This window comes from Leucopleurus acutus, assembly GCF_964270905.1.
Source record: "Leucopleurus acutus genome assembly, chromosome: 12".
In the NCBI taxonomy this organism is placed as follows: domain Eukaryota; kingdom Metazoa; phylum Chordata; class Mammalia; order Artiodactyla; family Delphinidae; genus Leucopleurus; species Leucopleurus acutus.
Window position 1 is genome coordinate 20,659,222 of NC_139154.1, and position 12,431 is coordinate 20,671,652.

The 12,431-nt window shown below is 51.0% G+C and overlaps 1 protein-coding gene and 1 pseudogene across 3 annotated transcripts in view; both read left to right on the plus strand.

Moving 5' to 3' along the window:
* Nucleotides 1-12,431, plus strand: part of NPAS2 (neuronal PAS domain protein 2) — a 101,348-nt gene that overhangs the window by 40,184 nt on the left and 48,733 nt on the right. For both annotated transcript variants that reach the window (XM_082851750.1, XM_082851751.1), the window contains exon 4: nucleotides 4,115-4,204. In XM_082851750.1, coding sequence (XP_082707876.1) covers nucleotides 4,115-4,204 — 90 coding nt within the window. The remainder of the gene's footprint in view (nucleotides 1-4,114; nucleotides 4,205-12,431) is intronic.
* On the plus strand, nucleotides 2,470-3,745 carry LOC309969683 (protein Njmu-R1-like; annotated as a pseudogene). The gene has a single exon. The product of its transcript is annotated as a protein Njmu-R1-like (transcript).

Genomic DNA, 12,431 nt, shown 5'->3' on the forward strand with positions numbered 1-12,431 from the left:
CTTTCTAAATGAAGATGAAACCCAGGACAGAACCCATCAGGCCCCAGGGAACTGCACTGCTGGTGCCGTCTGGATGTGAATCCCTCCTTCTTCCCTCTTCTCCCAGAAGAGCCCCAAACCAGACTCCATGAGAATTCATACAGTTATGGAATTTGAAAGAACAAAATGACTTGGTCGCAGACCAGCCAAGCTGGTTGAGTGTAAACTGGCCAAGATGGTGACTATAAGCACTGGAACAAGTAAACTCAAAAAAGGGAAAGCTCTTACTGACTGGCAACTGGGAAGTGTGTGGTATTTCTGAATTTTGTTCAGAAAAGCTACAGCCATCTTTTCTCTTAGCCCAGATGTTGTCCCAGAGAAGACAAAAAACATTCTATCAGAGCCAGGAATTGGCAGAAAGGGGTGGTTTCGTTTCCTTCTGGTGTGCGGCAGGTATGAAACTGGGGCCATTATGGCATCTCTGGCGTCCCTGAAGCTCCTGCCAAAGTCCCCATTGCAATAAGAGGGGCACATCGCTTTTCAGTCACGTTCTATTGAGTCCCTCTCAAATGCTGCGGATGGGACTTCCACAACCATCGCGACCATTCTTAAAGCAGTGACTCGGTGTAATTCTTGTGCATTTGATGGAAAACGCCAATGGGCGTTATCTTCCATCTATAAATACCTTCAGCTTTTTAACACCCACTTGCTTTACAACTTCAAGAGGGCATGGGCTCCCTGTGCAAGAAGAGAATTTATGTTGTTCCTGCTTTTCCCGATATTCTAATCTACTTTTTCTAAAATGGTCCGGCTGACGTCATCAACAGTGCCTTCACCTGTTCAAAAAAATTCATCTTCCAGGAGCACTGCTACTATGATTTTTTTTTTTAATTTAGAAAAATACTTAAGGGAAAAAGCAATAAAGTTCACTAGGATGTACCTCGGTGTTCCCCATGAGCCATAAGTCTGATCCCGGATCTCTCCAGCTCAGCACGCTTGGCATTTCGGACCTGATAATTCTTCGTTGTAGGGACATCCTGTGTGTTGTAGTTGGGAGGTTTCAAAGCATCCTTGGCCTCTACCCGCTAGATACCAGGAGCACCCACCCCAGAACTGACAAGCAAAAATGTCTCCAGACATTGCCAGATATCCCCAGGGGGGCAAAGTTGCTCCCAGTTGAAAACCGCAGATCAATTCCAAGAGGATGAGGTCCACTTAAGAAATGTGCTTTAAGATATTTTTCAGTCTTAAATCCTGCAGTACGTAAGTGTTCAGCAGTAAGTGGCCCACACGTTAATTTTCCTGGTGAAGAGAACTCCCACTTCGGTGCGTGGTGATGGTGGGTGCCCTTCTCTGCACACTTACTGGACTATTTCCGCTTACTGCTGCCGTGCACTTGGCCACACCCTCCTACCCTGAGGGAATCCGTGCCCTTTGGCTGTGCAGATGCTCAGGAACACCCTAGGGGGATGTAGCTGAGTGCATACAGAATGTTTCCAGAACTTTCTAAGCACATGTTTCAGTTTGGGGTTTTTTCCCCCAAAGCGGAAAAATTCCTATATTTGCAGAAGATGCTATTTTAACAATACCAGTCAGTGAGGCGACAGTGGCAGTTTACAGGGATGGTCTGCGTGAGCGTATTCCGTCCTCAAAAACCTTGTTTTTGGGGGGGTGGACTTTGTTTTTAATCTCCTCCATCTCATCACTGTGCCCAAAGAGCCAGTTGCCAGGATGACCCCATTCTCTGCTGAATAGAGTCTGAATTTTAGAAATCACCTTCTCCTGTGTCTCATGAGAGCATCGTGCGCCCCTGATAAGGAATCTGAAAACAAAACAGCGAGTCTGTGAGAAAACGTGGACGGCCTGTATCTCTTCTCTCGTGAGCACCCAGAGCAGTGCGTCTAGCATAGAGCAGGCACTCAGTAAAAACTTCTAAACAAAGGAATTTTCCGGTTATTTTGAAATACAGTTGGCCCTCCGTGTCTGTGGGTTCCGCCTCCGAGGTTGGTTGAATCTGAGAACGCAGAGCCCACGGATATGGGGGCAACTCTCAGGGACTTAAGCATTCGTGGATTTTGGTGTCTGCAGGGGTCCTGCGACCAGTCCCCCACGGATACCGAGGGACAGCTGTTCTCATGGGTCTGGCTGAGTTACGCAGCGCGTCCCCATCGGTCCTTACCTTTCACTTTTTGGATTCATGTGAACGTTCTCTACAGACACTGCCTTCAGGAGGTCTTTCTGTGGCAATGGATGTAAGCAGAGGTCTACGCCAACCAGCAGGCACAGTTTTTCTTTTTTTTAACACCTCTGTGAGGTCTGCTGTCTTAGTAAATGTTTGCCACTGAACTCAGAGTGATATTGGGGGTAGGACAAGGACTGTAAAATATCACTGACAGCTTTTAATGGGTCACCGTGATAGTTCTGATTCGGCCCAAAGGTACGCTTATCATTAAAACTACTTAGGTACAGGGCCGTTCACAGGCCGCCGCCATGCTCCCCTCCTTGCAGGAATCGCTGGATGGAGGTGAGCGGGGAGCGAGAGAGCAGCGAGGAGGGCAGCCCCACCGAGGGGCGGAGACTCAAGCCACTGCCCAGCAGCCGCGACTGTGTCTGCAGCTACCGTGGAAGCAGATTGGCACAGCAGCGAGCGGACAGTGATGGTGGAAGCCCACGTGGCACAGATGCAGAAACTCCCTCCGGTGATGATTTCAGCCTCTCCTTGGCGGATACTAATCTACCCTCTGAAGTGGAGGCAGAGCCGCACAGTTTCATCGCTAAGCATCTTTCTAAGGGAGCAGTCTTTGAAGGGCTGGGTAGTGTTGCATGAGTGGAGCTGAGAACTCCAGGTTACAGCATCAGTTGTTACTACTGCCTTTTCCACAGGAAAAACTGCTTCCCTAAACAGCGACGACGGACTCCGAACATAACTCTTGAGTATACGGTCTGCCTTTTAGGAGGGTCTGAAAAAGGACTTGAGCTTTTCAGGCTTGAATTGGACAAGCATATTCAAGGGCTGAAAAATAACAGGAGCTGTGAGGAAAGGGGTGGGGAGAAGCGCATACAGTCCTACCCGAGCAGCTGTTTTGAGGATGCTGTATGCCCAATCCAAAGGGTGGCTCATCTCTTTCAGAAGAAGCTTACCTTTCTGCTACATGCTGCTCTGAGTTATACTCCTGTTGAGGTTAAAGAATCAGATGAAAAAGCAAAAAGAGACATTCTCAGGCTTCTGAGTGTGGCCAGTCTCCAAGGCCTTATTCACGAAGGCACCATGACGTCTCTGTGCATGGCCACCACGGAGAAGCAGCGTAAGTCCGTGATCATCGACGCTAGTAGCTCCCAGCCTCAGTTCCATGGCGCAGGAAGCAACTGGTCTTGTGAGGATGGAATGCAGGCTTTTTTGAATGGTGCTGACGGAGGTAACCCTTTTCTTTTCCGGCAAGTCCTGGAGAACTTTAAACTAAAGGCCATACAAGACGCAGATAATTTGAAGAGATTTCTCTGGCGGGCTGAAATGACTCATTATGCTTTGTTTCAATGTTTCATGTTCCTAACGAACTGTGGTAGTGGAGATATCCTTCTGGAGATCGTTAAAGTGGAACACGAAGAAATGCCCAAAGCCGAAAGTGTGGTAGCTATCCTCAAAGGATTTATGAAAGAAACTCCTGCCCAAAGTTTTTGATCACATGTTTTGAGATGATTATACTGTGAAGTTATGCAAGCCTTGGTGTTTGAAATTGCAGTTGTTATAACTGTCATAGGATTGCTATTTCAGATTATTTGAAACACATTTAGATTTTTTTCATTTTGTACTTTTAAGATTAAGCTTAATTAGACATTTAAAAAAAAAAAAACTAGTTAGGTAGTTTCCATGGCTAAATTCTGTTTCATGAAACCAGTAGGTCCTGTTTTTCACCAAGCCTTTTTGTGCTTTGCAAGCAGTTTGCCTGGGCTAGACAGATTCTGTGTAAGAAACCGCCTTGTGTGCCAGACAGGAAAGTGCTGTGAGGTTAGTCGTGAAAATATTTGAAGGGTTACGAAATAAAGTTGGCAACCTAACCCGGGGTCCTTGGCTTCGATGACCCTCTCGTCCGTGAAAGCATGACCGAGGAGCCTTCACCTGTTGTGTTTTCTGCAGGCATTAGACGGCTTCATCATCGCTGTGACGACGGACGGCAGCATCCTCTACGTTTCTGACAGCATCACGCCTCTCCTTGGGCATTTACCGGTGAGTTTCTGTTCTGATGGCCTTTGCCAGTACGTGTGATCCTCTTTCCTGGAGGACCACTCAGATCTCAGAGCCGGGGCGCTGCAGGTGTGCGGGAATCTGTGTGTGAGGAGGGTCAAGGAGTGCCCTCCACCAGGCCGAGGCCAAGCTCGGAGGCTTCCTGAGGGAGGCGGGTGCAGGCCTGTGTCATCCTGGAACAAGCAAGACCTGGAACGGGGGCTGTGGTGCAGGTCCTCACTCTCTCCAGTGCCCCAGAAACCGCCCAGGAGCCGTGAGCCTACAGCACAGTTAGCAGAGCTCAGAGCCTTTACGGAGGCTGACAGACACCTGCAAAGAAAGACAAGGTCCCCTGAGAGCTGGTGGAGGGATGTGCACCAGACGGCTGGGGACAGAAGGGGGTTTGGGGGTCGCTGGAGATGTAACTGAGATGCAGTAGGTTGTAACGCTTGCTGGTGGTAAGGGTTCAGTGCCAGGGATGATGGTGGGAGGGGGGAGTGAAATACTCTGGGAAGATGTTGTTGGACCAGGAAGGACTTGAGAAGCAAAGAGGGTCTGGGCAGGAGGGCAGGCTCTGCCGTCCTGTCCCGGGGAGCCAGGTGGGGTGCAAGGAAGGGCGAGGGCCGTGTGGTCCCGGGCCCTCGCCCCCATCTCCTTCCCTCCCTCCCCCTCCCTCCCTCCCCCTCCCTCCCCCTCCCTCCCTCCTCCCCCTCCCTCCCCCTCCCTCCCTCCTCCCCTCCCTCCCCCTCCCTCCCCTCCCTCCCTCCTCCCCTCCCTCCTCCCCTCCCTCCCCTCCCTCCCCCCTCCCTCCCCTCCTCCCCCTCCCCCCCTCCCCTCCCTCCCCCTCCTCCCCCTCCCTCCCTCCCCTCCCCCTCCCCCTTCCCCCTCCCCCTCCCCCTTCCCATCTTCCATCACACTCCCCCCTCTCAGCCTGAGTCTCACGGGCTCCCTGGCACCCCCGTCAGGATGCTCTGACTCACAGAACAGCACCCGGCTGGTGGAGGGTCCGCCTTGGAGGGCCCCTCGGAGGCATCTGGTCAGCCTTCCATTTCCCAACACACCATCGTTTATTCCCACAGAGACCGATCTGGAAGGAAGCTTGCACCCACCTGTGGGACTGATTGGGCTGAAACGTCCTCTCTTCTCTCTCCTCCCAAAAAGCCCCGCCAAACTGCTGAGCCCCCACCCCGACTCCCACACGTGGGTGGATGCGCGGCCAGGACACATGAGGAGGGTGGTAGCTGCCCTGGGGGCCTGCTCGTAGGGAATCGCTGGCCGGTGGTGCTGGAGGACCGTGGTGGCCTCTCCCAAGCCGCACCTGCCCGGGAGCGCTGTGGCCTTGCTGTGTGGGCAGCTCGCCCCCCGCTCCGCCGGCGGTGACGACCCCAGCTTCCCTGATGGCCCAGGATTCCACATCGTCCTGGATCATTCTTTTCCTCAGAAGCCACTCCCCACTCCCGTTGCTGCTGCAGCCGATGCTGTGTGTAGATCAAAACCACCGTCCACGTTTTTCCTTTGTGGGTCACTGTGTGTTGTAGCCCAGAAAAGCATTTTTTACGTTGCAAGGCAGATACCTTTGCATTACTCTGAATCCATCTGCCCTTTGTGGTTCAGCCCATTTCCAGGGTGCACGAGGCTGGGGGTTCTCTCCTCTGAGAGCCGTCAGAAGAGGCTGGTTCTCACTCAGCCCTAAGGAGTCGGGAAAGCAGTTTCATCTTGATTTTCGTCTCATGCTGGAGTAGTGATGAGACCCCATCAGATCACAGCTCCTCTGGGCTGATCTGAGGAGGTGGGGCGCTCCTTTGGAGGGGGTTGGGTTTTGTACTGAGTGGACGGGATCGGGCAGTGCGAGGCGCTGATGAAAAGCAAACAGGTGTCAACTCCGGAATGGCCTGGGAGTGTGGCCAGAGCTGTTTGGGGAAACAGGATTTGCAGTGTTCTGATTTCTCCTCTTGGAATTACCTGATGACCCAGTTGCCATACGTGGCAGAGCGAACTTAGTAAGTTGGGGACTCCGATTCGAAATTCTGGAGCAACTTAGAATCACCTTTATGAATTATTTCCTTACTCTGGAAGGGCCAGAGAAATGGCCCCAAGAAGATGACCCCAACTCTCATTTGTCAATGCCCGACCCATCTGAATGCTTATTAAGTGCCTGTCTGTGGACCCAGACACACACCGAGTCAGCCCTCACGCTCCCCAGCGGGGGTGAGGCAGGACGGACGATCTCCACATCTAACTCCTGCTTACTTGTAGCTTTCACCCAAACCGTCATCTTCTTCCCTTTTTACTTAGGATTCGCTGTATCCCTGCTAGTGGGTGGACAAGAAACTTCCCTGGTGCCCATCACACAGCTGCCCTGTCACCTCCACTTGACAGAGGATGAGACCAAGGTGTCCCAGCCAGCAAGGAGCAGAGCAGGGCTGAGGCCAGGCCCACTGAGCGCAGAGCCCAAACTCGCCACCACTCTACCTAGCGCTTTTCTGACGCTGAGGATTTGGGTTGCCATTTAGGAATTCTGCTTTCAGTTTAGTTCACTTCAATTCAAACTTGCTTATGTCTCAGTACAAGCCCAGGACGTGTCCACAGACAATGCAGTGATTCAAATGGCCCATATGAGGTTCCTTTTTTTTTTTTTTTAATTTCTATTGGAGTATAGTTATTCCAATGTTGTGTTAGTTGCAGGTATACAGCAAAGTGAATCGGTTATACGTATACATATATCCACTCTTTTTTAGATTCTATCCCCATGCAGATCACCGGGGAGTATTGAGTAGAGTTCCCTGTGCTCTACAGCAGGTTCTTATTAGTTAGCTATTTTATATATAGTAGTGTGTATATGTCAATCCCAGTCTCCCAATTTATCCCTCTCCCACCCTTTCCCCCTTGGTAACCATAAGTTTGTCTTCTACATCAGTGACTCTATTTCTGTTTTGTAGATAAGTTCATTTGTACCGTTTTTTTAGACTCCACGTGTAAGTGATATCATATGATATTTGTCTTTCTCTGTCAGACTTCAGTCAGTATGACAGTCTCTGGGTCCATCCATGTCACTGCAAATGGCATTATTTCATTCTTTTTTATGACTGAGTAGCGTTGCATTGCATATATACCACATCTTCTTTAACCATTCCTCTGTTGATGGACATTTAAATTGTTTCCAGGTGTTGGCTATTGTAGATAGTGGGGCAATGAACATAAGGGTGCATGTATCTTTTCAAATTATAGATTTTTCCGGATGTATACCCAAGAGTGGGATTGCTGGGTCATGTGATAGCTCTATTTTTAGATTTTTAAAGGTGCCTCCATACCCTTTTCCATAGTGGCTGCACCAATTTACATTCCCACCAACAATGTAGGAGGGTTCCCTTTTCTCCACACCCTCTCCAGCATTTATTGTTTGTAGATTTTTTTGATGATGGCCATTCTGACTGGTGTGAGGTGATACCTCATTGTAGTTTTGATTTGCATTTCTCTAATAATTAGTGATGTTAAGTATCTTTTCATGTGTCTCTTGGCCATCTCTATGTCTTCTTTGGAGAAATGTCTGTTTAGATCTTCCGCCCAGTTTTTGATTGGGTTGTTTGTTTTTTTGATATTGAGTTGCATGAGCTGTTTGTATATTTTGGAGATTAATCCCTTGTCAGTCGCTTCAATTGCAAATCCATATGAGATTCTTTAAACCTTAAGGGTTTGCAATTTTGTTGAGAGATTTCATCTGTTAAGCCATTAAAGACTCATAAAAAGGTAGCCAATATTTATTGAGCATTTACTATGTACCAGGCACTATGAAGAGTCCCTTCTATGCATTAATGTGGTGAAAGCACTTAGAAGGTCCATGCTCCTTATACTTATTGGTCCTTATGATGACTCTAGGAAATAGGTACTTACTCCTGTTCACAGATGAGCGGACCGAGGCGCAGAGCAGCTGAGGTCCCACAGTCAGCACGTGGTGCGGCTGGGATCTGAACTCGGACACTTTGACCCCAGAACTTGGTGCTCACCCACCACTCAGGCATCTGCATGTGACAGTGAAGCTGAATGCTCTCTGGTGGGGTGGGTGTTGAGCAGAGGTGGGGTGAGGACCTGGAAGGCAATGTCCTGTCTCGTGGAAGAGGCAACCGTCAGTCGAGGCATGGCCGGCAGAGACAGCCCGCTGCAGGCCAAGGGCCTCACAGTAGCAGGGACGCCCCCTGTTGGCATCACGGGCTGGCATGCCAGGCGTTGGGTCCCACTGCGCCCCGTGTGGCCAGGGTTTGGGGGACCATTGGCGATTGGGGGGCGGGGGGAAGAGCAGCAAGAATTCCTTTCTTCTTCTAAGTCTGTCAAAAGTCTCAGTATCTCTCTGTGTGTCCTTCCTGCCACTAGAAACTCAGGCACTCCAAAATCCACACGATAGATTTTTGTACAGCAGTGTCCTGATGAAAGATCCTAGAGCTTGCGTTTCCAGTTTGACAGAGAAAAGCTAGAAGAAAATAGCTCAAAGCAGAAAATGATGTTAAGGGAAAGTCACAACTTACCCGGGGTGGTGACGCCAGTACATTTTGGCATCCAGAATTAACATAGGCGGTCAAGGCAGAGACCTGCCTGGCAGGTGAGCGTGCTGATGGAAGAGATCCAAGGGGCGGGCGTCACACGCCTTGGACGTAATTGGGAAAGAGCACGGCCGAGGCAGAGCCAGATGACACCCACAGCGGGCACGGTCTGTGTTTCCTGTTTGGACGTTGATTTTTTAGAACATTTAACTTCCCGGATTGCTTTTCCGATCTGTTAATGAACGCCATGTTGGCCTAAGGAGCTGGATCACACTTCGCTCGTCAGGCACAAGCCCTGTCCCCAGCCCCGAGCAGATACCCACGTGCCCGAATGCTCACTGAATGAGGGACTGGGTCTGCAAGTGGGGCTCCTGCATGGAGAGCAGTTGCAAACAGCTTGGCACAAGTGGGCAGGGCCTCAGAGTGAGAAATACAGGCGTGGATAACACAGCTTCCCCCCACCCCGCCCCCCCAAAAAATCTAAGGCACGGAGTGACTATAAAGTTGGAGAAATCTACTCACCAAAAAAATACCTCTGTGTAATGCTGTTTCTCCAAGTAGAAGCTCTGGCTGGAAGTACAAGGTCAAAGGGGACAGTGGGCCAGGTTCCTGGGACAGGGGTCACAGCAGGGAGAAGAGGTCACAGAGGAGGAAGACAGAGCGCCTGGCTTATGACACGGTGAAATGCAGCAGCAAGTCCCTGGCCGCGCAGGGCTTTCCGGGAAGCATCCCTCTGCCCTCCGTCACCCACCTGTCCTCACCTGCTGGGAGAACCCACCTGGTCCAGGTCAGCTTGTCGGAGGCTTCACGTCAGGGCGGACCTGGGTGGATGCTCTGTGTAGGAGGGGCCCCAGTAGGGAGGGGTGGCTGCAGCTCAGGGTTGATCACAGGTTCAAAGGGTCCAGGTTGCCAGTTAGATGGGTTTGATTTTTATGTGCCTTTTGACCTTTCTGTATCATACCTGCAGAGCCGTGTATAAAACGTAGCTTCCATTTTAAAACTAATGATAAGGTGAGCGCAAGCATACATGTAGCTGTCACCGAGGGTATGAAACAGAGCGTGACCAGGCCCGCAGCAGCTCCCGTCTGCTCCTTTCCCATCACACCGCCCCCTTCCGCATAGAGATGACCATTTCCCCATCATCGTGTCCTTGCTTCTCTCTGCAGTTCTGCCAACTTTTAGTTCATCATTAATCCCTGTCATTTAGTACGACCTTTGGCTTAGCTTTATGTAAACAGAGTCGTAGGACGTGTACTCTTGTGCACTCTCCTTCCGCTCAGCTTTGCTAAGGGATTCGTGGTCTCACACCGTCCAGAGTCGCTGTCGTGGGTTTGTCCTCATTGCTGTAGACACATGCTACGATCCCTGCCCCCAGGCCAGTGTGGAACTCTGAGAGGGTGTGTCTGTGGATGTCTGTACGTGTTTCCTGATGAACATCTGCAAGCATCCTCCAGAGAGCTGACTGTGTGTAAGATCGCTGGGTTGCGGGGTAGGAACCCGTCGCGCTTACTAGGTGATACCGAGTTGTTTCCATGGTGATGGTACCACTCCACCATCCAGCAGCGGGGTGGGGAGTTCCAGCTCCTCCATTTCACCAGAACTTGGTGTCGCCAGAACTGTCAGTTTTTGTCAGCCTAGCGTGCGAAGGCATCTCACGGAGTCTCGATTTGCTTTTCTCCCAGTTGATGGTGTGGCTGAGTGTCTTTGCATAGTTTGTCGGCCGTTTGGATTTCCTTTTTCTGTGAAATGCTCTTTCAGGTATTTTGCCATTTTCCTACTGGATTGTCTGGGTCTTTTGTGTAATGATCTGTAAGCATTCTTTCCACGCTAGTCCTCTGTCGGGCATGGTTTTAATGGCGTCCTCGTCACTCTGCCCTAGGGTGACAGGGATGGCCAAACACACAACAGCCGATACTGGACAGGTGAGACGGTGTATCAACTGACGGTGTGTTAATCACGTGTACTTACGGCCCCAGGGAGGAGCGTACCGCATGCCATGCAGGGACGCACGGGGGCTGCACTTGGGAACAGAGTGAACAAGCAGGGGTGGTGTGGTAGTAGCAAGAGGGTGGGGTGCCCCCTGGTTCCCACAGAGGATGTGATTGGCTGGCAGGGCACTGAAACCCACTTGCAGGATGAACAGTAACTGCGCCTGGTCCTCTGCACCCCCAGCAGTAAGGAGGCTTGTTCAGCCAGGTCCACCCCCAGCAGTAAGGAGGCTGGCTTAGCCAGGGGGCCTTGTCCGTGGCGAGAAGGAGCTTGCCGTTGCAGTGGGGAGGAGAACTCTGGTTGGTCCAGTCAAGGCCCTCGACTTTGCCAAATGACAAGGCAGCATGTCACACTGACCCTTCCTTCCGGGCTTATACCACAGGTCCGTGTGCCGCAAATATCTGGTCTCGCTTTGCGGTTTGCCTTTCCCTGTCTTCAGGGTCTTTTGATGAACAGAGAGAGTCTTTGAGTTGGTCCTTCTTCTACCTGAATTCATTCTTCACTCCTCCCGGGTCGAAGCTATTCTCTATGCTGTCTTCGGAAAGCATCCCTCTTTGGCCGTCAGTTTGATTCTGAATCTAAACCGAATCAAAGCAGATGACGTATGCCTCCCGTGCCCCGGTCGCTCGGGAGCCCAGGGCCCTCTCTGCTCGCCGAGCCCAGTCCTGCCTCTTCTCAGCATGAGGCTTCTCACCGATCCCCCTTCTAATCGTGGCCGACACAGATCTCCAGTCAGAATTGCCGGGGCCCCTTGGGGACGTCCTGAACTGGATGTCCACACGGCCCGCTTCCAGCTCAGCCGGCCGGTCTGCGGACTCCTGTGCAGGCTCGTTTAGCTTTGCTGACGCGACTGCACCGGTGCTGTGGGTTCAAAAGACAGAGAGAGGAATAGGCTTCCTGTCTGTTCACATCCTCCCCAGGCTGTCCCAGGGCCTCCGGAGAAAAGGTAGGAGAAGTGTTGTTGGGGGTTTAGAGCAGGCGTCTAGCGCAAAACTCAGAAAAGGGCCAGGTTCTTGACAAAGTAGCCAAGGGCATAGCAACAAGTTTGGATGGAGAACCTCCCGCCTCCAGCAGGTCAGTGATGTTCCTGATAAGGTGATTCAGCTGTGAGGATGGTGCCTTCCCTCCCTTGTCTCTGTAATTGCCATGATTTTAATAAACAGAGCTCAGCGCATTCCAGGGACAGTTCAGTTGCAGATATAATTTACTCTCCTGTAAGCGCTAGGCTTTAAATTCTCAAAATTTCATTGTTCGTGTTGGTTTCCAGCACATGGAAATGGCCTAATGGGAGTCTAATAGCAAAGGCATAGCAAGAGCTTGTTCTTTGCCAAGTGTGTTCTCAGCCCTCCACGTGTGTCAATTCATACTCCTCATGACCCCCGCCTCCCTCCAGTGTTCGTCTTTATTCTGTGCAGAACTTGTCACCTGAGATGGCCTGTGACCTGCCAACCGTGTCCCATAGGAGCAGCGAGGCCAGGCGGCCCCCCACCCTGCGCTCTGCCACCCCCTCCGTCGGGGAAGTGGGCTTCTGACTGGCCCTCTGAGAAAAGACCATGTGGTGACGGAGTTAGCATTTTCAAGTATCTGAAATGTCTTTAAGAAGAGAGAGTACTGTCATGTGTGAGCATTAGTCATGTTCTAAAAAACTAAAGGGATTGGGCTTAAAATAAAGTCAAGAACATCAGAAGGAACTCGGAGAAAACGCC